The following is a 25372-nucleotide window of genomic DNA, read 5'->3' as shown; positions in this document are numbered from 1 at the left end:
TTTCAATCCTTTGTTGAAAGCATCAGTGTGGCTTATTGACAGTACTACTACTAGGACAGCCGAGACAATGCATTTTTTTAAAACTCTTTCCACCCCTCTGGGAACCAAGATGGTCTTTTTAGCAAGCCCAAAATGGGTCAGCTGAGTGGTGAGGGATTGGGCCCAACTTATCTAGACAGATAACCCCGGAAAAATTTGAAAGGTTTTTCAATCCTCGTGGATTCAATCCCTAGTCTCCAGAGCATAGGCTGTCACCTTTACCATTGTCATTCAGCCATCAGACAGTACATTAATAATCCATAGTGGAATTTATTTAATGATTCCATATATCTTTTAACACTTTCTCTGCCACCACCGAAAGAAAATGTTGCATGATACAGAAATAAAATCAAATTACAAAGTTGTAGAGCATGACCAATTTAAATTAATACAAAAAGATCCAGAGTATGTGAAAAGTGCAAAGCGAGAAATGTTAATGTGCATGTCAACATGTCAAGCACAGACAGTAAAATGTATGTTTCCCATACGTTCAGTCATTTCTCATGTTTATATATATATAATGTGTATTTCTCATTTTCCTGTCTTTGGACTGCACTCCTCGTTGTGTGTTGTATATTGTGCATTGCTCATATATCAGTGTGTAAGGACTTTATTAAGCACCCTGTATAATGTAATCTGTTGTAAAAAAAATTAAATGTTACAATGTTTACAATATGAGTGAATACAAAATGTCACAAGGCCAAGCATGAAAAGTTTTAAAAACAATTTTATTTTATTTTAAAAAATATGAAAAGTTCTCTTATATTTAATTGGATCCAAAATTAAAACACATTTTTAATTAATTTTCAAAAGAAAGAAAAGTATTTTAGATTGAAATAATAATAATAATAAATTATTAAAAGTTAACAGAAATAAGGAAATTACAGAATATTTTCAATGACATTTTACTTTGTCACAGAAGAAAAATAAATGATGAGAAAGTATTTGGCGAAACTTTAATAAAATATTTTTAAAGTTTACATGGTAAACAACTAACAGAACAATTATAATAATGTGACTTGTGCTATTGTTTGTTTTGAGCCGCTTCTTTTCTGGCAGCATCTTGAAGCAATTGTGTGTCTACTTCATCTGCTGGTAATTGAACATATCTAATGACCGAACCACGGATGAAACAATTCTTCACAGATAACTAAATGATTAAAATTTTACGTAAAAGAAGGAAATTATTTCTTAAAAACTTAAAAAATTCATCTTATGAGGAAAAATGGAAATTAATTAATTAATTAGTTTTTCAAAATTTACTTACCATATGAGGATATTTCTCTGGATCTGTTACGCTAATATCTGTTAATTTAATGTTTAAGTATTGATCCACAGAATGTAGAGTTCCACATATACTATAATTTAAGAAAAAATTTTGAATTTAATATGACATTTATTACAGATTGATGATATATAATTGGTAAATAAAATATTTGCATGCCCTGAATTTTGTTGTCTGTAACGTACAGTCGACCCCCCTATAACATTGTTGATTATTCCATTTTATATGAATTCCATGTTGTACGAGTCACTTAGATTTTACAAATATGTGTGCCGGGCTGTGAACAGCTCACATATTTGTAAAATCTAAGTGACTCATATAAAACGAAATAATCAACAGTGTTATAGGGGGTCAACTGTATATGTCAAACTTTAGAAGTTTATTGTGAGGACACAGTTTGAGCTACTGACAAGTGCATATGCTACAGCTTTGATACACTCGCATATCATTGACTATTTGCATGCTGCCACATTACGAAATAATCATACACACTTTCCTGACTGCTGGATAGATTGGGTTCATCTCACTGACTAAAACTGTGTTTGCTTACCTTTTGATGCAGGAACTGCATCTGTAAGTTTCACTCTGTTTTAGAAATAAATTTCTAAAACTTGACATGGACTTTACAGACATCTTGTACAGTACAATTGTAAATGACAAAATGTTTAAACTCTTACATTATTATTTTTTTTAAGTACGACAAATAATATAATTTTTATCTCAAAAGTTTCATAAACAATATGAAGAAAATATAAAAACTATAAACAAAAAAGTCCTTAATATTTTGTATGAAATTATTTTCTTTCAATCATTCACAACCTTTTTGGCACGGATAAAACTAAATTCACAGTAGATTTTTGTTTGATTTTCCCGATTCTTTCGTCAAATATTTCTCAAGATCATTTTTTGTTAGAAATCTTGTATTTTCTTATGGTTAGATAAAAAATGTACCAAATTCTCAATAGACTGACATCTAGACTTTAATGTGACAATCTTGGCAGTAGGTTTAGGATTGTTGTACAGCTGAAAAATGAAATTGTTCTCTCATCCTATTTTTCTTGCACTTTTCATTAAATTATGATACATTTCCAGTATTCTTTTCATTTGTTTAAACTATATCAAAACCTGGGCATTTACCCATTCTGCTATATTCATTTGAAAATTGTTTTACATGCTTCTTTGCTTTTATATTTTCCTTTCCTGATTAATTTTTCTTACTGTTTCTACACATACCTTTTTCCGGATGTTGAAACGTCACTCGCTAGTATCAAAGTGCTAATTTTAGGATTTTTCCTTCACTTCTTGATCATCTAATATTTTTGACAGCATATTCTCAACTCGTTTTGGTTTTATTTCTTTACAATAGAACAAACTTTCAGTTCAAATTGAGGAATATTGCCGAACAGTAATTAAGTTTAAATATTAAAAATCAAAGATGCAGTCCATTGAAACAGAAATCACTATTTATTCAATTTTGGAGTTCTGGAATACATTTTTGATGACCCACCTTTCCTTGTAGGCTACTCAGCTGTCAAAATTAAAAACATCTGTTTAAAAAAAAAGAAATAATAATCCAATTAAAAACAAAAGTTTTAAAATAAAAACTGGAGATGCCGCAGACATCTTCCATCTGCCACATTTGGCAGACTCAACGATTCCAAAGCCATTGAGTATTTTTCTGCTGAACAGAATCACCATTTAGGAACACGTTCGGTATTTTGATGTCACATTTAGTCTTTCATTTATGCTACCCGAAACTGACCGATGACGGCTGCTTTCTGTTCCAAAGAATATGTCACTTGTTGTTCACAGACATAAGCTACCGATTGAAATACCTTTGCTCGATTACAACCGTCGATTTGGCCAAATTGACAGTTCTAACCAGCAAAGTTTTACCCAGCCATTTTCGATCCTTTAAACTCGGGGACCGTAGATCTTATACTGGCGCTTGCTTCTAGTGGATATATGTGTTTATTGGGGCACACTTCATGACACTTCCCACGTAAGACTTAAATATTCATAAATTTCAGAAAATTACCAGTAGAAGTTACTTTTAGGTCAATATCTATATACTTATTCACGTGCAATTTAACTAAAAGTAACACCTACTAGATTATCAAGTATCAAAGTCTAGAATAAGTTTTTCTTGATGAATATTTCAGAAATTTATAAAAATTTAAGCTTAAAATGTATAATTATAAAGTAAAATCTTAATAATTTGAACAAAATTCATAAATGAAACTGAAATAGACACATAAAATGAACCAACCTGAGGTCATTCTTGAGTTCAACTACAACATCTTTACCAACTAAAGACTTGAAAAAAGAATAGAAGAGCTGGAATAAAAATTCGATAATATTAATTAACGAACGATTCTTTCATTAAAAAATAATAATAAATGTTAATAAAACGTGCCATTTTTCTTGCTTTCGACAGTCAAAGATACACGCGCTCATTCTCTATAACCAATAAGCCTTTTTTCTACGAAATTTTTAACTAAATAAAATATTCCGTTCATATTATATTATTAATAACTATAACATCGATTAAATAAATAAAATAATTAAAAATAATTTAAATATTTAATATTTAACTATTCGGGTTAGGTTCGATTATAAAAGTTTAAATGCGTTTCGGTGCGTTCGGTTATTATACTCCATCGACGGGATTATTATACCGATACGGTTTAACGGAATTTATTAAGTAATACGAATTAAAACTTCGCGCAGATGAAAGAAAAAAAAATTTAAATACGTTTTTTAAACTTTATATAATATTCAAGAACAAATTTATTTTTATATAATTACTTTTAACGGGTTATATTTAGAATTTGTGATAATTCGATTCGTTTAGTCGTATCGTAATTTTTTCGGAGTGACGAGCTGAATCGGTGTTTGTAGCTGTCGATGAATTAGCAGTTTATACTGTTGCAAGATGATGTCTGTACTTTCTCAGCAAAGCTTTACGAATGAAACTATGCAACATCAGTTTTATCCTTACGATAATAATAGCGGGTAAGTAATGATTTATAATCTTAATGTTTAATAATGATGAAGATTAGACACGAAAAGCTTCGATTAACATTGGAGTAGAAGTGTCTTTTAGGTGTTTCGTGTGTAAATTGTATGTGATTAAATGAATTAAAAGTAACCTTTTACCAAAGAAACTTCTGACACGAAGATTGTATATAAATATCCATTATTTTCAATAGACACTTGAAAATTAAAGTCATTACTGTAGATTCTTATTAACATTCTGGTTTTATTGATATTACATAAGGATAAGAATTGAAATTTTGTATTAAGACCAGCAAATAATGCCCAGCATTTTCCAGGAACTGAGGAAGATGGCGAATGGTCCTTGTTATTAAGTAGGTATGTTTACCACGNGTGTGCACTAATGCAATAAATTCATGATTGGAATTAATTTTAAAATTAACAATAAAAATAACTTTTCACTTACAGACAGCCGCGTGAGTTTGTTTCAAGGTTAACCCATTTAGATGATACTTCTGCTAATTCCTTTTTTAAATTGAGGTGGAGACACCCTTTCACAGAAGGGCATGTCCTGCTTTCATTGTCAATATTATGGTCTGGTCAGTTGAATGAAATTTATTTGGTGGGGATAGTGGCTACGAATCATTCAGACACAAGGTATTCATTGCATATGTGTTGTGGTGTATTGAAAATATTTAATGTTTGACCATTGTAATGTTGAATCAAAAATCTCTCAGCACTGTTTATAGCATATATTCAAAGATAAAAATGATGTCTAAAGAATATTAGAATAGAATTATGGGAACTGAGCATTTTGTAATAGAAGTTGGAACATCGTCAATGGTGTCAAATTGTTGGTTTTGACACTGGACACTTGAAAATTGGAGTGTCCCATTTTTTGGTTGTTGGGGATGAAATGAGGGATCCTTGACCTGTACGTCTTGTGATGGCTGTGATTTCTGTTACACATTTATTGTCAAAAAGGCTTGTGTACACCCGAAAAGTAAACAAAAGAACTTGATAAATGTAGATAGATCTCATAACACTTCTTATTTTTATATAATGGTATGATATGATTAATAGTAAAACAATGAACATGAAAAAATATTACCGGCCTAGGTATAAAAGTTTAGTTTCGTCTAAGGAAAGTAAATTTGCTCTTTATAGTTGTATATGATAACATAAGAAGGTAACTGTAAGAGTATTATTATAAGAAACAGAGGAGAATAGTGATTATTACTATGTGGGCTTCACTTGTAGAACCCTACAGAAACGTGTTGAGTATATTTGACTCCATTAGTAGAAATTCACAACCAGGCACTGTGATTGTATGTATGGCATGATATTGGAGGTATTCAGATATTTGCGGATATATTTATTAAAGATGGGTAAATACAGTATGATCTCTGAATAGTGGACACCGTCGGGACCAAGAAGTTTGTCCATTATTCAGAGGTACTGTACCTGCTGGTGGCTATACTGTATCTTAATCTGGTCATCATTCTTCACTATATGATGACCAGGTTAAGATACTGGATTACTAAAACATCAAATTTGCATTAGGAATATGAATATACTGAAAAGTATACGTAGCATATATAATTAAAATATATATACACTATTATTTTTTCGGATGTAAAAATCTCATTTTAATTGAATCTCATTTGAATGTTGAGTTATGAAGGCGATTTGCCATATCTTGATAAATTTAATAATTATAATTAAATTAATATTTTTAATAAATAATTTAGTTATAATGTTTGAAAAGTAACAGATCCAGAAGTACCCAAAGGAGTCTAAATCAAAAATTATTAATTATTCAAATATTTTTAAGTACCTTTTATTAACATCGCACAATGGTTGTATTGCAGATTTTCTGGTAAACTGTATTTGTTGTCATAAAAACATTTCAAAGTTCAGACAAATAATTTAAATTTTTTCATATCAATGGTATATTTGTCACTGTGTATAGACAATGCCTGTTTGACCTCTGATTTAATGTAATAAGAAAAAAGGCAGACAAGATCCCGAATAGTATTTGGGGTCAAATATTCAAGACCGATTAATATTCAAATTTGAGAAAAGTGATATTTGCCCATCACTAGTACTTATTATTAATAAGTTAACTTTCAGAACAAATAATTTTATAACTAAATACTGCAATAATTGATTCATTAATTTAAACTATATTATAAGATTGTTAATGCAAATGTAATTAATTTTGTTTTTTTTTTTTTGGAATTATATAGAAGTATTGTTGCAATTGCCGGAGAAGACTTTGTAGTAATCGCTTCCGATATGAGATTGACAACTGGATATTCAATTTTCAGTCGAAATCAATCCAAATTATTTAAATTGTAAGTTCATTTAGAAATTGTTATTTTGTCAAAATTTGGTTTAAGTGTTTGTTCATTTATTTTTAATTTCTCAGGTCTAATAATGCAGTTTTAGGAACCAGTGGATGTTGGGCTGACGTCTTAACATTTCGTAAATATCTGGAAGCAAGAACTAGGGTAATGTTATATTTATGATGATTAAAAAATTGATGAAGAATATCCTGATCTTAAGATCTAACCTAATTTTAAGTTTAGAAACATTTTAAATTTAAAACAGTGCTGCAATGATGACCAAACTTTTCAATTGGTGGGCTAAATTGCACATAAGTTGTGGATCAGAGGCCACAGATGTTTTCTATATTCCATATATACTAAAAATAAACCTATTTCTATCATTTATAAGTGATGTGTCAAATATGTTTGCAGACAAATTTGGCCCAGGGTTGTAGTGTGCACTAATGCAATAAATTCATGATTGGAATTAATTAATTTTAAAATTAACAATAAAAATAACTTTTCACTTACAGACAGCCGCATGAGTTTGTTTCAAGGTTAACCCATTTAGATGATACTTCTGCTAATTCCTTTTTTAAATTGAGGTGGAGACACCCTCTTACCTTTCACAGAAGGGCATGTCCTGCTTTCATTGTCAATATTAAGGTCTGGTCAGTTGAATGAAATTTATTTGGTGGGGATAGTGGCTACGAATCATTCAGACACAAGGTATTCATTGCATGTGTGTTGTGGTGTATTGAAAATATTAAATGTTTGACCATTGTAATGTTGAATCAAAAATCTCTCAGCACTGTTTATAGCAGTGTTTCTCAAAGGGGGCGATATCGCCCCCATGTGGGCGTTTTTCCATGTTGAGGGGGCGATTAATAACAATTTATATTTTGGGAGGGCAAAAAACAATTTTCTGGGCGATATAGTAAAACATTATATTAAGAATAATTAGATATTTTATTCGTTACATCATACAATAATTAAACAAATAACATTATACTAGTCACTAGTCTATTCAATGCTGTACGAATTTGGCTCTCGGCATCGGAATTTTGAAGTGAAGGGGGCGTTAATGTAACTGTTTTATTGAAGGGGGCAACGATTCGTTAGAGGTTGAGAAACACTGGTTTATAGCATATATTCAAAGATAAAAATGATGTCTAAAGAATATTTCGTACACCTAATAGTTGGCAGATGGCCTATTATGCGGTTTTCTATACTTTTGCGCTTGAAATGATCTGTTCTGTTAATTTTTTTAGTGGAGACTTGTTATATGGCAGTATGTTGAGGTTTTGGCTGTATTTCTGTTAATGTTTATCAACCAATTACCAAAATAGACTTTTATTTTGTCTCCAACATTTTTTAAGAAACTTTGAAGAACTTTACTAAACCAGCAACTTTTCCATTATCTATATAACAGTAAAAGAACAAAATACAGATAATCTGTAACTGTCATTCCCTGCAGTCTTTTAATTTCAAGTTAGCAGTGGATTTCATAAAATTTTGCACAAATGTACAATGTATTACATGCATAATGAGATTTATCATCACTATTTGTACTGTGTGATCAAATGAAAAGAGGATTCATGAGAAGCAGCACAAGAGTTGATGGCATCCCCAAGTGTGGTGTTAACTTGTTATTGTTTAAAATAGTTATTGTGATAACTGGAAATGTTCATGCTACAAAATAAAGAACTTTCATAATGGAAAGTTATATAAAGAAAAGAGTTGCCAAAAATTAACATTCCAACATTTAAAGACAGCTTTATGAACAGAACATTTAATTCAAAGAACAAACTCATGATTGCTTTATGAAGTAAGAGTTGTTGAACTTTATTTATTTAAAGATTCAAATATCAAGTCTACAGTAAATAAATGTTAAACACTTAAGTGATTCTCATGGTGTGTAATCATCAAATTTCTTTCAAATCTCTTTTTAATTTGATCTGGTATTATCAAAGATTACATTATTTCAAATTTGTATAAATTAAAACCACTTGTGACTGAGGTGATTAAGTCATCAGTTTACTTCTAGGTTTGTTGTGTGTGTGTTGGACCCAATCCCTCACTATCTGGCCATTCACTATTGGTGTAAAATCTGTAATGGGCTTGAAAAAAGACCCTCTTAGCACTACTATAGCCAGGAATAAACCATTAGGGGATACAGGGGCAAGCTGAAAAAATGCTGACTGGGATTTTTCTTTTTCAGCCAGCCCTAGGCCTATTAGCTACAGTCCATATGTAAAAAATGAACACTTGACTAAGGTGAGAAAGCTTAGACACCTCATAGCTAGGTTCTGCCTCTTGGTGCCCTTAGGATAAAGATCCCAAAAAAGTTATAGCAGACTATGGCCCAAACTGTGATCAGTTATTTTCAAATTAGAAGCTAGAAAATGCATATTGTGAAGGGCCACTCTGCATTAGCCCACATCCAAAAACCTCGAATAATAGACCTCGTTTGCTATGAGCCGGGCATCAGTTCCTATGGGTAGCTTAAGGCATGATTTAGAATACGATTTTAAAATTTAATACGATATATTTCCCCCGAGAAAAAAATTATTACAAGAAATACAACATATATTAAAATGAACAATTATTTATTGTGACCTGGTTACAATTTTTAATCATATTTTTAATTTATTTAACTTAAAAAAGTATGCTCACCGCCTCAAATTAGTAATGGCTTGCCCCTGTATATCATACTTTTTCCTTTAACAATAGAGTTGTGCCAGTCATCTATCTAATACCTTTCAAGGGGAAGGTTTGAATTGAAGACTTGCGGTTTTCATCGGTAGTTCATATATAGTTAATCTCTTCTGCCCCTATGGTTTCCATATCTGGTCTTGTATTTCATCTAACTTTGTTCTTGAGATTAAGGAAAGACAGATGGCTAGATGACAGTGGGAATTTATAGATCTACAATTTTTTTCAAATTGCAGCCCAATAAAGAACAACCATTGAGTATATGTCTCAGTGGACCAGTCCACTACAGATAGTAAGTGACTTTAAAAGTACCATCATAGCATTTAAAAAAATTAACTACAAATTCTGATATCAATATCTATATGGTTAGTATTGCAGAAATTCTTAATAGTTTGTAAACCCTATATTAGCAAAGTGAGGCCAAAGTTTTCAACGCGAAAACATGAACATCAGACGTTCAGCACTGCCTTCCTGTAAGCCTAGAGGTTTGACAATGGCATTTGGAACATTGAGCATGATTCCACTGACGTTCCATATGCCTTTGTCAAACTTCTAGGCTTACAGGAAGGTGGTACTGAACATCCAACATTCACATTTTTGTATTGAAAACTTTGGCCGCAATCTTGCTATTAAGTAGGTGGAAAAACTGCATAGTCCAAAATAAACAAATATGTGTAGTCTTTAACCAATATCCGATGTGAAAATTCCAAACTAATATTGGCAAACGCTTTCGATGCCCCTCCTGGGCTCTTCTTCAGGCCAAATTTATTGTACTGGATTCTTAAATCGAATACTTTTAAATAAGAACGTGCTCTGTTACTAGAAGTTCAAATAAAGAAGGTAATCACGTGCCTTTCCGAATTATAATTTCTTTATAATTTATATTCGTGGAGATATGTTGTGTGCTTCTTATAATAATCTCGCGTATTTTTATAATCACATGCCGTTTCTAAAAATAATTTTAACTAGTGGATATATGATGTGCGCATCCCATAATAANGGTAATCACGTGCCTTTCCGAATTATAATTTCTTTATAATTTATATTCGTGGAGATATGTTGTGTGCTTCTTATAATAATCTCGCGTATTTTTATAATCACATGCCGTTTCTAAAAATAATTTTAACTAGTGGATATATGATGTGCGCATCCCATAATAATCTGGTGTATCGTATAATAAATTACGATTCATCGTCCAATAAATACTGCCACACTGTTGAGAGATTCATTTCTTCTTTAAGATTGATGCGGGTTAATTTGCGATCTGCTTTGTAAATTTCCATTGCTTCCAAAGTTCTTAGATGTTCCTGATGACGAGTGGTGTGGATGACCCGTGCCTCATTAAAAATCGGGGTTATGTCTGGGTTTGTTGCATATGTCGACAATGCTGTCGTATATTTTTTGTGGGTGATGTCTGCTTTATGTTCCTTTATTCTAGTGACTAACGGACGTTTAGTGGATCCTATGTAAATTAGTTGCCTTTGCCATCTGTCATCCATTAAGCGAAGACAGATGGCAAAGGCATCTAAGATGAATTGTAATTTATTATACAATACACCAGATTATTATGGGATGCACACATCGTATATCCACTAGTTAAAATTATTTTTAGAAACGGCACGTGATTATAAAAATACATGAGATTATTATAAGCGCACAACATATCTCCACAAATATAAATTATAAAGAAATTATAATTCGGAAACGCACGTGATTACCTTCTTTATTTGAACTTCTAGTAACAGAGCACGTTCTTATTTAAAAATATTCGATTTAAGAATCCAGTACAATAAATTTGGCCTGAAGAAGAGCCCAGGAGGGGCATCGAAAGCGTTTGCCAATATTAGTTTGGAATTTTCACGCCGGATATTGGTTAAAGACTACACATATTTGTTGTATATGACCCAGTGTGGGAGAAATCCTTGATAAACAAATAAACTAAACCTTGACAAATCCAGCTACAAATTGAAAATGTTTTTATTTCAATAAATTTGTAACTGGATTTGTCAAGGTTTAGTATATTTAGGATTTAGTATACCAATTGTTCTAGAATGGAATTTCTTGATCTTTTTGTCATAGGGGTTAAATAAATTTCTCTTAAATTATTTTCAGATGTATAAATTTGAGCATAATACTGACATCGACACCCCAGCTTTGGCACAACTGATATCAAACATGTTATATTTCAAGCGATTCTTTCCATATTATATAAGCACTATTCTGGCTGGCTTGGACGAGAATGGTATGTTTTAATTTTTTAAAAATATTATATAAAATCTTCAGATAAATATATAAAATTACATTTGAAATGTCATTTAAAAAAAGGTAAAGGATGCGTATATCATTACGATCCCATTGGAAATTTTGAAAAAGCAATTTATAAATCTGCAGGCTCGTCTAGTGCATTGCTGCAACCTCTGCTCGATAATCAGGTATTTTGTGTATAATTTTGTGTGTGAAATGCCATTTAATAAATTATTTTTGCATAGTAGCATTAAACTCTACCTTTACAGATTGGCCGTAAAAACATCGAGGGTGGTGTCGAAACAAAACCGTCTCTTAGTGATGCTGTTACCATTATCAAAGACGTTTTTCTCTCTGCAGCAGAGCGGGACATTCACACCGGTGACGGTGTAAATTTAACAGTTATAACTCCCGATGGAATTAAAGAAGAAGTGTTTCCATTACGTCGTGACTGAACATTATTAATTTTTTTATGTTAAAAATTCCATTTATAAATAAAAACTTATTTGAAAATTTACTTTTTTATTTTTGCAATATCATATTTACTAATAAATTGAATTCCGTCTTTATATTTTCCAATTTGACAATTGAAATTCTTAATGCCTTTCTTGTTTTTCCTCCTCCTGAAATAAAATAAATTCATTAGTTTTATGTATATTTTACAATAAATGTTGTATGATAAACATTTTTGGATATTCTACTTACGATTTTTTATTTTGCTTTGAACCGAATCCCACTTTCTGGTTCTGTTCAGGGAAAAAAAATATTCTTGAATCTTTGCTATTAGTGTGCAAGTAAGGCAAGTTTTATTTGATATGGCACTAGAACCACAATGCCCAACCTGTAGCTTGTGTATTCAGATTTATCGCGTTTATTAAAAATAAAATAGTTTTAAAAATTATACATAAATTAATTTTTATTAATTTTTAAGAAATTAGAAATATAAAATAACACAATTTGTATTTACAGTTACATTTTATGTCATTTGGATCAGGCCCAGTTCCATTTAAGCTGGATAAATGTGGTTCTACTGTACATGTTATTATATTCAGCATTAATTGCACTTAACTATTTAATATTTAGATATTTCAAAATGCTTTTATATAAACACAGAATCTAGTTTAAATATCATAATACTGTAATGTACAAAAATACTAACTCTCTTGTTTTGTTCAGTCTCTTCAAGCTTCTGTTTTTTGTTTTCTTCTAAAATTTCCTTATAATTTTTATATTTTCTCTTAGGAGGCTAAAAGTGGTATAACAAGTTTTAATATTAAAAAGATGCAAAACTATATATATATGAGCAGAATAGCACAATTTACCTTAGCCCCTAATCTGATGGCCAGAGCTTCTCTGGCATTTTCTGCTTTCTCTTTGTCAAATCCCGAAATGCCAAACCTGTAAACTTCATAACGTGCTTTCTCTATGTCAATGAGTGATTTTGGGTCTTCAGATACATCCGAGTTGACAGTTTTTTCTTCGATATCCTATGAAAATTTTAAAAATAAATACTTTAATAAAATACTCCGAAAATACACAAAATAGTTTTTAAATTTATCCGTAGAATTGCAATTTTTATATTGTGAATATATTGTTTATTTAACACTTCACTCATCTGTAACAATGCAGTGCGTGATCAGTTAATGAACATGATTCATTCCAAGATCACGTTCACTATCCGAATTGTTTGTTAACCATTTATCAATTTACCGTAGATTTTTGTGGAAATTTGATTAATTCATTTTGGAGAACCCAAAAAATAGTAAGAAAGCATATAAGTTTTGCTTTTATTTTATTTTACATGTCAATAAACATAAATAATCTCTCCATTTTTTCATGAATTTGTTTCTCAGATGCGATACAACTGTGAAAGTCTCATTCCATAAACCATGTATAGATGCCATTAAAATATAGTTTTACAAATCTTAAATGCAGCATTGCTTCTTGTGTTCGTTATCTGAATGTAAAAATCTTTTCCGAAAGTGTTCATTGTTTGATTTGTTTGCAGTCCGAATTGTTTGTTAACCGATCACCCCCTGTATTTCCATTTACTTTTGAATATACGGGATGCATAGTAAAGTTCTTATATACACTGATGTGTGTGAACAATGCACAATATACAACAGTAATGAATATAGCACAGACACGGGAATATGAGATGTGCACATTAGCATTTCATACTTTCTATCTATGCTGTTCATGTATACAGGGTGTACTTTGTTACTAAATCAATCTCTACAACTTTGTAATTGACTTTTTCCATATAATACATCATTTTTTGAGATAGCCACACTGCCACAAGCACATAATTATTCTATGACTATACATCATGTTCATCATCTATATGGATGTAAAAGGACTTTACCATAACTATATATATATATAACAGGGGTAGCCAACCTGCGGCTCTTTGAAGGATTATTTGTGGCTCTCGATAAATGTTCCCGAGTTCCCTTTTCATTTTTGTGTTGTTATATTTTAAAAAATTATTATCGTTTGTATGTGTTTCAAAATGTCTTTTAAATTACTAACAACAAATATGAAAGACTAAGTGCAACGTTGTAACAAATTTTATTACCGTCCAAGTTAAGAATGATATGACTCATCGAAAACTGCGTGAACAAACATAAACAGTGGCGTAATCGTCCGTTATCGACTGACTTCAGACCAATTTTGAATTTGTAAACTCTCATTGCAATGGACAGTTGACATTGTGTTCTGGAGGAAACAATTTGTATCACTCTTGCTACGGATATAATTTGTAATCTGGAATTTTTTGCATACCTTTTTAATGCGTATTTAATTGCGGCTTGCGAAAAATTTCAAATTTTGAAAAATGGCTCGGACTATCAAGGAGCTTGGCCACCCTGGATATATAACTTTTTGATGGAACATAAAATGCTTTCAAAAAGATTACATTTGAACCAGCAACTAAAGTCAAAAATTTTAATTAAATTCAAGACTGCAGTATTGCCAATGCACTTAACTGAAGTGACAATGGGATAAACAGATGCCATACAACATTGTTCATGCATGTTATTCATAAGCAAACTAACTTTGTTGCAAACTATCTTAGGTTGTCATTAACATGAAAATATATAAACATATTTTGGCTTTTCTACAGTTATCAAACTGACAAATTTCTCTTGACTTTAAATATTACAGGTCTACAAAAAATCAAAGTGAACACTTTTATTTTGCTATAAATCTTACATTTAATTGTTTCTTAATGTGTTCACCTTTTGCATAATATATACTCCTCACTATGTAGGCAAGCCTTTTAGAGCCTGATCTATCATCTCTTGTGGGACTTTTGTAATTTCTTCCTGATTGACACATTTTATCTCTCTACTCTTTATTTCAAGTAACCTCAAAAAAATATAATTGCAGGGAGCAGTATCAGGACTATTTGGCAACCATTGTGAGGGTTTGATAAATGCAGTTTGCTTTCCTATAAATGGATTTGTAGCCTTTGCCATATGTGAAGGCACAGAATCCTAATGAAATACGAAGTTGCCATCCAGAAACAGTCTTTTGGCATTTGACCGGAAGAAAGGATATAGGATCTTCTTGATGTAGTATTTTGATGATACTTTTGCCCCAGGATTCACAAAATTTAGCTTTGTTGTTCCTGTAATTAATCAGGCTAATATCTGGAAGAAAAGAACTAGCCAGGAGTGGGACTTGAACACAATCCAAGCCAGTTCGTTTCTTCCAGAATGCTTAATTATAATTTAATTCTCTATTAATTTAAATTATTTAATTAATTTACATAAGAGATGGCACCTTAATGTCTACCTCTAGTACCAAATTAGTTTCTAATTATTAATTATAGTATAATAATAGCCTGATTATTTATTGGCTTAGTATCAATACATTGGGCTTCAGGATGTTATGTATTTGTTGTTCCCTTCACAGAAATTGCAAACCAAACCATAACCATTAGCAGATGAGATGCTGAAGTTGATAGTAGTGCTTCATAGTGATTTTGGCTCCTGTTAATGTAGCAAACCTTCATCTTGCCTCGAGATTTAGTGAGATAGAATCAAGCTTTGTCAGTTTTGATAAACTTTTTCCACCTATTTTTCTTCAGCATGTAGCAGAATGGCTAAGATCTGCAGTATCTGTCCTGGATGGATGCATTTGGAAGTTCATGGCATGCAGATTTCTTGACAAGTTTAAGGCCCATTTTCTTCAGATTATTATTGGTTACTTGTTGACTAACAGCAAACCTTCATCCCATTTCTAATTGCGTTGTTGGATTCTCCATACTGACCATAGTCTTTAGTCTCTGTAATGTTGTCTTTGGTAGGATATATTTTCGATCACCACTGCTTTGCTTTGATCCTTATCTGGATGCTCTCTGCTTATCATTTTAAATGTTTGAAATCTGTCCAATGAAAATGCATTGCCGTTTCGTCCTTCAATTCTTCTGAACTTGTCTGAAGGACCACCCAAGTTCTAAGAGTCCTAATTATTCCAACTATTTCATCACTTATTTTCATATTCACTATTTTGTCCTACATAACTGATCTGGACACTTTCTACTATTGCTAGACTTTCTACTATTAAATCATTCTCACATCATTATCCAAATCACTTTCATTACTCTACAACATTCACTTAAACGTGTTAATTTTGATTCTTTGTAAACCTGTAGTTTCATCCTGATTTAAGAGATAATAAGTACAACTCCCTACTTTTACAATGATTAAATTCTTTCTTCTGCATATTGGTTCTGAAACTAATGAGATCTATGAATCACCTTTAAAAATAATATATGCCATATACTTGTGTGTGTATAATCATCTGGATCACAAATCAAACAAATGATTTATGTACTGTACATGATATCATTGAGAAGATTGAACATTCAAAATGGCAATGGACCAGATACATTGCTAGAAGACAAGACAACAGATGAATTACAAATACCCTAAACCTGTGGTTCTCAATCCAGATCCACAGAACACAGGTGCTCCGCGAAGTCACTTCAAGTGTTCTGCAAAAAAATCAAATATACAATTAAAAATTGTATTGATTTTTCTTTTGCAACAATGTAAAATAATTTTTGTATGGGAATGTAATTAGCAAACGCCAATGACATCATATACTAGACCGAGTGGTACAGAAAATGTTCAACCGATAAAGTAACTGTGTGTCCATTTGCATGTTGGTGTGCCTTGGGAGTTCAAATTTGAGCAGTCAATGTGGTTTATTTCACTGATTTCCAGTAATTGTAATGATTTGACTTTTTTAATCACATAAATTTACATCATATCAATTAATTTTATATTTTTCATAAATATTTTTTATTAAAGGTAATGGACAATTTCATGATAAAGAAATCTTGTCTTAATATCAATGATGACAATGCCACTCCTAACACTAGTAGAATTGAAGACGATGCAGAAGAGATAAAAATTGTGAAATCAACTCGAAATGTCAATCGCTCGTATGACAAAGAATACTTAAAATTCGGATTTACCTGGACTGGAAATACAGATTGTCCAACTCTTCTCTTCATTGTATGTGGAAAGAAACTTGCCAGTAGTGCAATGATGCCCACTAAATTAAAGCGTCATTTTTCAACTGAACATAAAGATCTTTCATCAAAAAATAAAGAATACTTCAAAAGTCTTTGGAAATGTAAGGTAAACAAAGAAGACAATTTGAAAAACAATGAAAGTAAGTGATAAAGCTCAACTTGTGTCATATAAAATTGCTGAGTTAGTAGCATTAAAATTAATGCCACACACAATAGCAGAATCTCTCATTTTATCTTCCTGCTGTGAAATAGTGACAATTATGTTTGGGGAAGAAGCAAAGAAGGAAATTTTGAGGATTCGGTATCTGATGATACAATTCACAGAAGAATTAATGACATGTCTGCAACATTGAAAGAACAGTTGCAGGTGAACTTGTTAACATACCCTTTGTGATATAAGTGGCAAGGCACAGCTCTTAGGCTTTATACAATTTATTTATGAACAGAAGATAATTAATAAATTTTTATGCTGCAAAGAACTTTTGGGGTGTACAACTGGCCTTGACTTATTTGACGTGATAACCTTGTATTTGAATATGTTAAAATTATCATGGGATCAATGTGTTGGTATTTGTACTGATGGAGCAGCATCTATGATGGAATTGGTCAAAGGATTTGTGGCGTTAGCAAAAACAATCAATCCAAAAAATAATATTTCATCATTTTTTCTTGTACCGAGAAGTACTTGTCACAAAGACAATGTCTAAGAAACTAAATGAAGTATTGGATCAAGTAATTTCCATGGTTAATTATATTAAAATGAGACCGATAAAAAGCCAAATTTTTTAAAAACTTTGTTCATCTATGGATGCAGACTATGAATGTTTACTTCTTCATACAGAAGTTAGATGGTTGTCACATGGAAAGGTTTTAAATTGTGTGTTGCAATTAAGAAATGAATTACAGGTTTTTCCAAGCAAAAAAAACATGAAACTTTTGGAGAATATCTAAAAAATGATAATTGGTGCAATAATTTGTCATATTTGGCTGATATTTTTGCTTACTTTAATACTGTCAATATAAGTATGCAAGGAAATAATGAAAATATTCTTACATCAACTGACAAATTATGTGCAATGAAAAGAAAACTTTTACTATGGAAGATATACATAAGAGAAAGAAACACAGAAATGTGGAGGGCTACCCTTACACCATCGTGAGCCCAGTGGAGCCCCTAACACAATGTTCCCTTCTGTGCAATCAAAATACAATACAAATGAGGCAATCATTTCTTTAATAATTAAACATTTAACAACAATACGAGAAAATTTTGAAAAATATTTTCCATTGTTAAACACTGAACAATATGATTGAATAAGAAATCCATTTATTTCTTCCGATTTCTCCACTTTTACTCTGAATGAAGAAGAACTGACATTGCTCTCTTCAGACTGTGAATTAAAATTGAAAATACTCCTGAAAAATTCTGGATCTCTGTTAAAGATGAATACTCAGGCATAGCAAAAAAAGCACTCAACACATCATTATTTTTTTCCACATCATATCTTTGCAAAGCAGGATTTTCAATGATGGTTAATATTTAAACAAAGAAATGCAAGAGCCTAAGAAATTTAGAAGTGATGTGAGTGGCTTTATCATTTATTTGTCCCAATATTGCTGAAATCTGCAAAGATAATCAAGCTCATGTATCACATTAAATTTGATTTTTGTAAGTACAGTGGTACCTCAGGATATGAACGCCCCAGCATATGAAATTTTCAGGATACGACATGAAATTCGAACATAATTTTGCTCCACGGTACAAACAAAAACTGACCATACGACGTTACATTAGTTCATAGTGCCATTTTTTATTCACTTCTGTTCATTGGTCTCAGTCAGTGTGTTTGCTTCGTTGTGGAAGGATCTCGCTCGATAAAGGAAATCTTGAGGTATTATCAGAAAGTGACTGATTTTATTGAAAAAATCATCCCGCCATATTGCTGCTCGGAGTAATGACATTTGCCTAAGTCATTTTAGAAACATTTTAAAAAGTAGGCAAAGCCAAACCTCTTTGGATAGATATTTTATCAAGCGACCTCTATCCAGTGAAAGTGCTGGTGGAAGTGAAGGAAAGACGGCAAAAAGCAGTGAATAAAAAATTTTTTAAAATATATAAAACAGAAAAGTTAAAAAATTAATGTTAAGTTATTTTTAAGTTATTGTTACATTATGCTATGTAAGTTAAGTTTTAGTATCATTTTCACTTCTCCCTCTCCTCCGCCACCAGTTCACACCTCCACCGATGTCTATCCTCAAAGGTAAAGTGCAAATAAAACTACATTTTTTTTTAATCAATTATTATTCTATTATGGTTATTTATACATTTACAACTACAAAATGCATTTTTCAGTGTTTTTCTTACTAAAGTTATTTTTTTTCAATGTACTACTTAGCTTTAATTTGAGTGTGTTTTTCGTGTTGGAACGAATTATTTGGTTTTACATGTAATCGTATGGGGAAAAATGATTCACCTTACAACATTTTCATGATACAATCTCAGTTTCGGAAAGGATTAATTTCGTATCCTGAGGTACCACTGTATTGTAATTTTGACTGATTTTTTTAAATAAAAATGTTTGCATAAATCAATATCGGTACTTTATTCTTTTATAAAAGTAAAACTTTGAACAAGAGTGGCCAACCACGTGGGTGTTTATTCTTCAATAATGGAGTTATTTTTGCGAGCAATGTTCCTGTTTTCATTGCGCTCTTGATTTCAAAAAGGTTCACCACCCCTGCTTTAAAGCTGATGTATTGTAAGAGTTCCACAGAAAAAAAAATGTCAAAGTTTAGCATTCCCTGACTTCAAAAAGATTGAGAACCATGGCACTAGACCTGACTCCATGAAAGATCAAGTGACCTAGATGAAAACCCCAAGTATGACAGAATAATGAAGTAAGGAAAGTGGCTGGCACAATTTGGAAAACTAAAGCATTGGACAGAAAAATGGTTGATTATGATGATGTATGTTGTGTGTGACATATTAAACATGTTCTTTCAGGAAAGTGAATGACTTGTACACATACTAACTTGTAAGTACAACAACATTCCATAACCAAACTATGATTCTCTCAGTATATTTTTAGTAGTATAATAAAAATGCTTATCACTAAGTATATGCCTTTCAAACATTTTGCAGAATCCAATTTAGGAGACACTTTTAACATAAAAGTTTTTACTATTTATTTCACACTAACATTCACAAAGTCAAGACAACTCATTTTTGGGTACTCTTAGATTCTAAGTTTGAATTGCTGAGATGGAGAATGACATTTTCATTATAAATTGTTTACAAAAGATAAAGAGAATCTAAAGCACATTTAAACTCGAATTCCTTAGACAGTAGGAATATCCTTGCTATGTAAAGACATAGCAAGCATTACATAGTTGAAAATACAGGAGAATATCCAAATGTCTTGGCACTTGCAAAAGAATTCAGGATTGCACCTTTTTGTGCAAAGTGTGTAAGAAAGTCAGCATCCATGTACACCTGGTGCAGTGATAGTGATATGCATTTGCAATTTGTGAAAGTGATACACACTTTAAAGCTTGCAGTATTGGTTCAATCATCTGGATTGTCAAAGACTGTATGCTTTTTGTAGTGGAACAATAAATTAATATAAAGTTTTACTACAAATTGGGGAAAAGTTTTAGTGAGACTGAAAATCTTTAGGCAAGTGTGTGATGACAAAACTATATCACAAGTCAGAGTTTATAAATGGTATAAGAAGTTTAAGAAAGTAAGAAATCTGTTGAAGATGACTCACATCCAGGCAAACTTGCCACAGTGCAAAACAAACAATTGATCAGATTTGAGAGGAAATTAGATATCAATGTTGACAAAAATTAACATTTCCCATGGTTTGATCCACAAGATTCTTCACAACAGTCTCAAAATGCATAGTGTTTGCCAGCACATTGTTCCGAAGATGCTGTAAATAGACAATGGGTGGAATGATTTTTTTATCTTCAAAGAACTGATTGATACAGTTGATAAAGATCCTGCTTTTAAACCAGATGGTAACTGGGAATATGCTGGGTGGTGCTATCTGAATGATCAGTCTTTGGTGTGGAAGTTACTGTCCTCTATGCACCAAAACTAGTATCACATGAGCAGATCAAAAGGGAAATGCTTAAAGAGTAATACATAAAGAGTTTATCCTTGAGGATTGAATAGTTAATAAACAGATGTACTATACATTGCTATTCTGCAGTTTTATGAAAATCAATCAGGAATAAACACCCAGAATTGCAGGTTGCAAAATCTTGGATATTTTACCATGATAATTCACTTTCACATCACTTCCTTCTACAGCAATACATTGTAGATTTTTGTTACTTTGCAGTTGCCCTACTCTCCTGATTTGATTCCTATGGATTTTTACCTTACTCAAAGATTAAGGAGTCGATGAAGAAGTCTCATTTCTAATTGTCAGAAGAGGATACATCTTGTTGTGGTAGATGCACTCCAAGAGGTGCCAAAAAGGGGGTTCCAGGCACAGTACAGAGATTAGCAGAAGTGTGTTGCAGCAGACAGACATTTACTTTGAAGGATTTACATTGTATAATCAATTGTTACTAGACTAATAATAAAACAACTGCATTTTTCTCATTTTACTTTCCTTGGTTGTTATGTACATCATACCCCAAACTTATGCGATAGGTGGGACCGAGCAATAACCGCGTAAGTCAGGGTATAATTTTGCATATAAATACATACAAATTATTTTTAATTGGGGCCAGAGACTAAAGAAAACAATAATTTAGAAAAAAATGTTTAATAAACTCTTAGATAACACACATGTATAACAAATTAGGCCTATATTATTTTACAATTTTTCACATTTACTTGATTATTACGCCATAATTTTAACATTGTTTCCATCTCAGCAATAATACTGTGACATTTAGGAATGATGCTTGAATTTAAAGATTGAGCATTTTTCACAGCTTCGATAATTTTTTCTTTACCTTTTATAATTGTTCTGACCGACAATTCAGGTAGATCAAACTTCTTTGCCAATTCACAAATTTTCATTTTTGTATCGAAGTCTTTAATAATGTTAACTTTACATTCCAAAGATAAAGTTTTTCTTTTCTTGTTTGATGCAGAAGAATCAGTTCTACTTCGTTTGGATGACATAGTAGAGTGTTAAGATTAATCATACTCGTTATTGTAAACCGCGCTTAAGTTAGGCGCCATCTATTCATTTCTTTTGTATGTCCAACGATCAAAAGACCGCTTGGGATCAAGTCTGTTTATAATTTGAAAGGTAATCTTGTTAGTTGTATATACAAAAGGTAAATTGTTTACAAAATGAGTTTTTGTTTATTATCTGATAAATGTATACTTTTTCGTCAATTGTTTACGATTGAGATGCTTTTTGTGTAAAATCCAAGTCGGATGTATGTAAGCTAATAAATGTTCTCGTTAATCTTATCTCGCCTTTTGGTTCGTTCACGGTTACAAGAAATCATCACATAGAGTCTCTCGAGTCTCCGTAGATATAAAAAACAGAAATAAATTACACAAAATAAATTGTAGCTATGCGTCGATTCCGCGCGACACGTCCGACACACATAAGCTGAACAATAGTGTGGGGGAGTGAATAATCAAGAGTTGCATGGCGCTCAAACAAAAGACGAATCGATGAGATTTGAAAATCGCGTAAGTCGGGGTATTACTGTATACATAACAAGGGAAAGTATTGGAATCGTGTCAAATTTGACCCTCCAAGTTTTTTTTTACAAATCTCCACCTTTTGAGACCTCCTGAATCCAAAAAAGTTAAAAAAAATTCCATTAATATGTGTGTGTGTGTGTGTGTGTGTGTGTGTGTGTGTCAGTATCTATTTTGCTTAATGTCTCGGAATGGGGAATAGATTAAGTAGTGAAATTTGGCATGGTGGCATGTATATGAGGGGCTTGATGCTATTAAATTTTGGTAGTTAAAGGTCAAAGGGGTGGAGAGATAAAAAGGGATTGTGTGTATCTCCAGTATTTATAATTTTTTCTATAAAACTCATCCATATCCTCAAAATTAAGCTTTTTGCCATTTTACAGTAATTAAAAATATAAAAAAAATTTTATAACAGATGGCAACACACACAATTTTATTGTTATACTAGCTGTTACCAGCGGCTTTGTCCATGCGGATTTTGCAAGCAAACCCCATTTATATTCAGTATTTCAACAACCATAGTAATTGTTATATAACACCTACCGCTGAGAATGATGAGAATTACTGAGAATCAAATGAACTATTTTCAATTTGATCAATTTTCTGGAACGTTTACAATTGTTCTATAATCGAACCAATATGCAATAACAAATTCAAATTTAAAACGGTTCGAACATTTTTAAAATCAAAATAGATAAAATTATTTATAACAATGTCTCAAATGTTATTAATTTAATACACCTAAGTACTCGATAAAGACTAAATCCTCTCCCTCTCCTGCCCGCGGGGAATTTAGAAAAATCCCTTCTTAGTGTGCATTGCTATGGCATACCCTACTAAAACGCAGATAAAAACAAAAAATTGCATCTAAAATAGTACAGTAGAAGCCATTATTCCGGTTAAGCCTTAATGCTCTCCCTCTCTCCCGTGGGGGAATTTCAAAAAATCCCTTAGGGTACGTCATGGAAACGCACACTAACTGTCTACCAAATTTCACCTCTTTGGGTTAAGCAGTTTGCTCTGGGCGATGATGAGTTAGTGAGTGAATGAGTGAGTCAGTCAGTCAGGACAAGCGATTTTATATATTTAGATTGTAATTAAAATTATAAAAGTTATTTTTTAAATAAGATCTCATAAGACATTGCTGGATTTTTTAAATGGCATTCCTGTTCTACTTAGAAGATTCTGCAAGTTGGTGATTTGATGTTTTATTTTAAGGTGATACACAAAAAATGATAAGCTTTCTAACTAAGGAAATTATCACTTAAGGTCTTGAGTACATCCATTACTAGAATTCTGACCATTTCTATAGTATATATGTATACTGAATAAAACAATGGGAATTATTTCTGATAGTAGCTTATAATTCTTTAAGAAAATTTATATTACAATTGCCTTAACTAATTTACTGAACTACAAGTTTATTACATAAATGAATTTAAAAAAATCTTACCTGTTTTTTCTTTGGACGACTATCGAAAACAACAACTTCAACTTCTTTGTTTCTCTTTGAGTTTTCTTTAGTTATTATATTTTCCATTTTAATTCTATCCCAAAATATTCATTAATATCTAAAAACAAACAATTGCCCATTATTTTAATATAAATATTCTTAACATAATTATTTTAAATCATTTATTACAATCATATGAATTTTTAATTCATACAAATCTTCTTAATTGATTTATTGTTACAAAAAAATTAATTTAATACATTGATTAATGTTTCGTTTACAAAAGTTACATCTGAAAAACATTATTAAATGTTTGTAACTGTTTATCAAATTTTTATAAAAAGCTTTCTATATTTTTTATAAGTACATATGAAGACTAGAAACCCTTGAGATAGATATGCAAAGATGTTTTAAATTCAAGCAAGATTACTTTATTGAAATAACAATAAAATTACTGAATGTTTTTAAGATTTCTAATCATTTTCAGCAAATTAACATTAAAAAAACTCAATTCAAAATTTAACTATTTCAAATTTTGGATATTTTTGCTGTTTTCTATAGAATAGCCACAAAGTTCTTATGTGCATTAATTAGAAGTCATCCAAATGACCTCATGGAGGCTATACAACTGGATTAAATAAATAATTTAAAGTTAAAATTTAAAATTATTTGTAAATAAAAAAAACAAGCTTTTAAAGATATCTGGCAAATTTTCAACAGGTCACTTGAGATATAAATATACTTTGGATATTTTACAGATTAAACAAATAAAAGTTAAATGCACACTTATAGAACTCTCTCGATCTAATTTTAACATGAAGCCATATGGATTTTTGATGACACTGTACATATTGGCATTAGGTTTATGTTTCCGTGCTATGAGAATGTCATCAATGTTTCATTTGTAGAATGTCTATATTCTAATTTGTATATATAAAATGTGTTTTAATTCTAATTTGTATACGTTGTTCTGTTATCCAAACATTTAAACAGAACATTAAAAAAATTGTCTTTGATTTAAAATACAGGGTCTTCCAAAAAGTACACTACCATTTTAAATTATTATATTTATGTTAAT

General features: G+C 31.3%; 3 protein-coding genes across 3 annotated transcripts; 2 read left to right on the top strand and 1 right to left on the bottom strand.

Annotated features, from left to right (window-relative positions):
* Positions 1-930: 930 nt before the first annotated feature.
* Positions 931-3884, bottom strand: LOC111631350 (U6 snRNA-associated Sm-like protein LSm2). The gene is made up of 4 exons (XM_023375575.1): positions 3741-3884; positions 3594-3661; positions 1307-1397; positions 931-1189 (listed from the first exon to the last, which is right to left on the bottom strand). The coding sequence occupies exons 1-4, from the start codon at positions 3741-3743 to the stop codon at positions 1064-1066; spliced, it is 288 nt and encodes a 95-aa protein (XP_023231343.1). The 5' UTR covers positions 3744-3884; the 3' UTR covers positions 931-1063.
* Positions 3885-4182: 298 nt separating this feature from the next.
* LOC111631342 (proteasome subunit beta type-1-B-like) lies at positions 4183-12123 on the top strand. Its single transcript, XM_023375567.1, has 6 exons — positions 4183-4339; positions 6571-6678; positions 6753-6834; positions 11479-11608; positions 11692-11798; positions 11880-12123. The coding sequence occupies exons 1-6, from the start codon at positions 4260-4262 to the stop codon at positions 12063-12065; spliced, it is 693 nt and encodes a 230-aa protein (XP_023231335.1). The 5' UTR covers positions 4183-4259; the 3' UTR covers positions 12066-12123.
* A 4811-nt stretch (positions 12124-16934) lies between these two features.
* On the top strand, positions 16935-17306 carry LOC111631336 (zinc finger BED domain-containing protein 5-like). Its single transcript, XM_023375559.1, has one exon. It carries the CDS (start codon positions 16935-16937, stop codon positions 17304-17306), a length of 372 nt encoding a protein of 123 aa, XP_023231327.1.
* Positions 17307-25372: the final 8066 nt, after the last annotated feature.

The sequence above is a fragment of the Centruroides sculpturatus genome, unplaced genomic scaffold (genome assembly GCF_000671375.1).
Source record: "Centruroides sculpturatus isolate CEXI.00-Female unplaced genomic scaffold, Cexi_2.0 scaffold392, whole genome shotgun sequence".
In the NCBI taxonomy this organism is placed as follows: domain Eukaryota; kingdom Metazoa; phylum Arthropoda; class Arachnida; order Scorpiones; family Buthidae; genus Centruroides; species Centruroides sculpturatus.
Note: the sequence above shows the minus strand (reverse complement) of the source record. Positions and strands in the feature narration are given on the sequence as shown.

Excerpts from the sequence above, each read along its gene's own strand:
- LOC111631350 (XM_023375575.1), bottom strand. Across the intron at positions 1,398-3,593 it reads GAACTCAAGAATGACCTCAG|TATATGTGGAACTCTACATT; the intron begins GTTGGTTCATTT and ends CTTAAATTATAG. Across the intron at positions 1,190-1,306 it reads CAGAGAAATATCCTCATATG|TTATCTGTGAAGAATTGTTT; the intron begins GTAAGTAAATTT and ends TTAATCATTTAG.
- LOC111631336 (XM_023375559.1), top strand. The coding sequence starts at position 16,935 with ATGGACAATTTCATGATAAAGAAATCTTGTCTTAATATCAATGATGAC.
- LOC111631342 (XM_023375567.1), top strand. The coding sequence starts at position 4,260 with ATGATGTCTGTACTTTCTCAGCAAAGCTTTACGAATGAAACTATGCAA. Across the intron at positions 4,340-6,570 it reads CCTTACGATAATAATAGCGG|AAGTATTGTTGCAATTGCCG; the intron begins GTAAGTAATGAT and ends GGAATTATATAG. Across the intron at positions 11,799-11,879 it reads AACCTCTGCTCGATAATCAG|ATTGGCCGTAAAAACATCGA; the intron begins GTATTTTGTGTA and ends CTACCTTTACAG.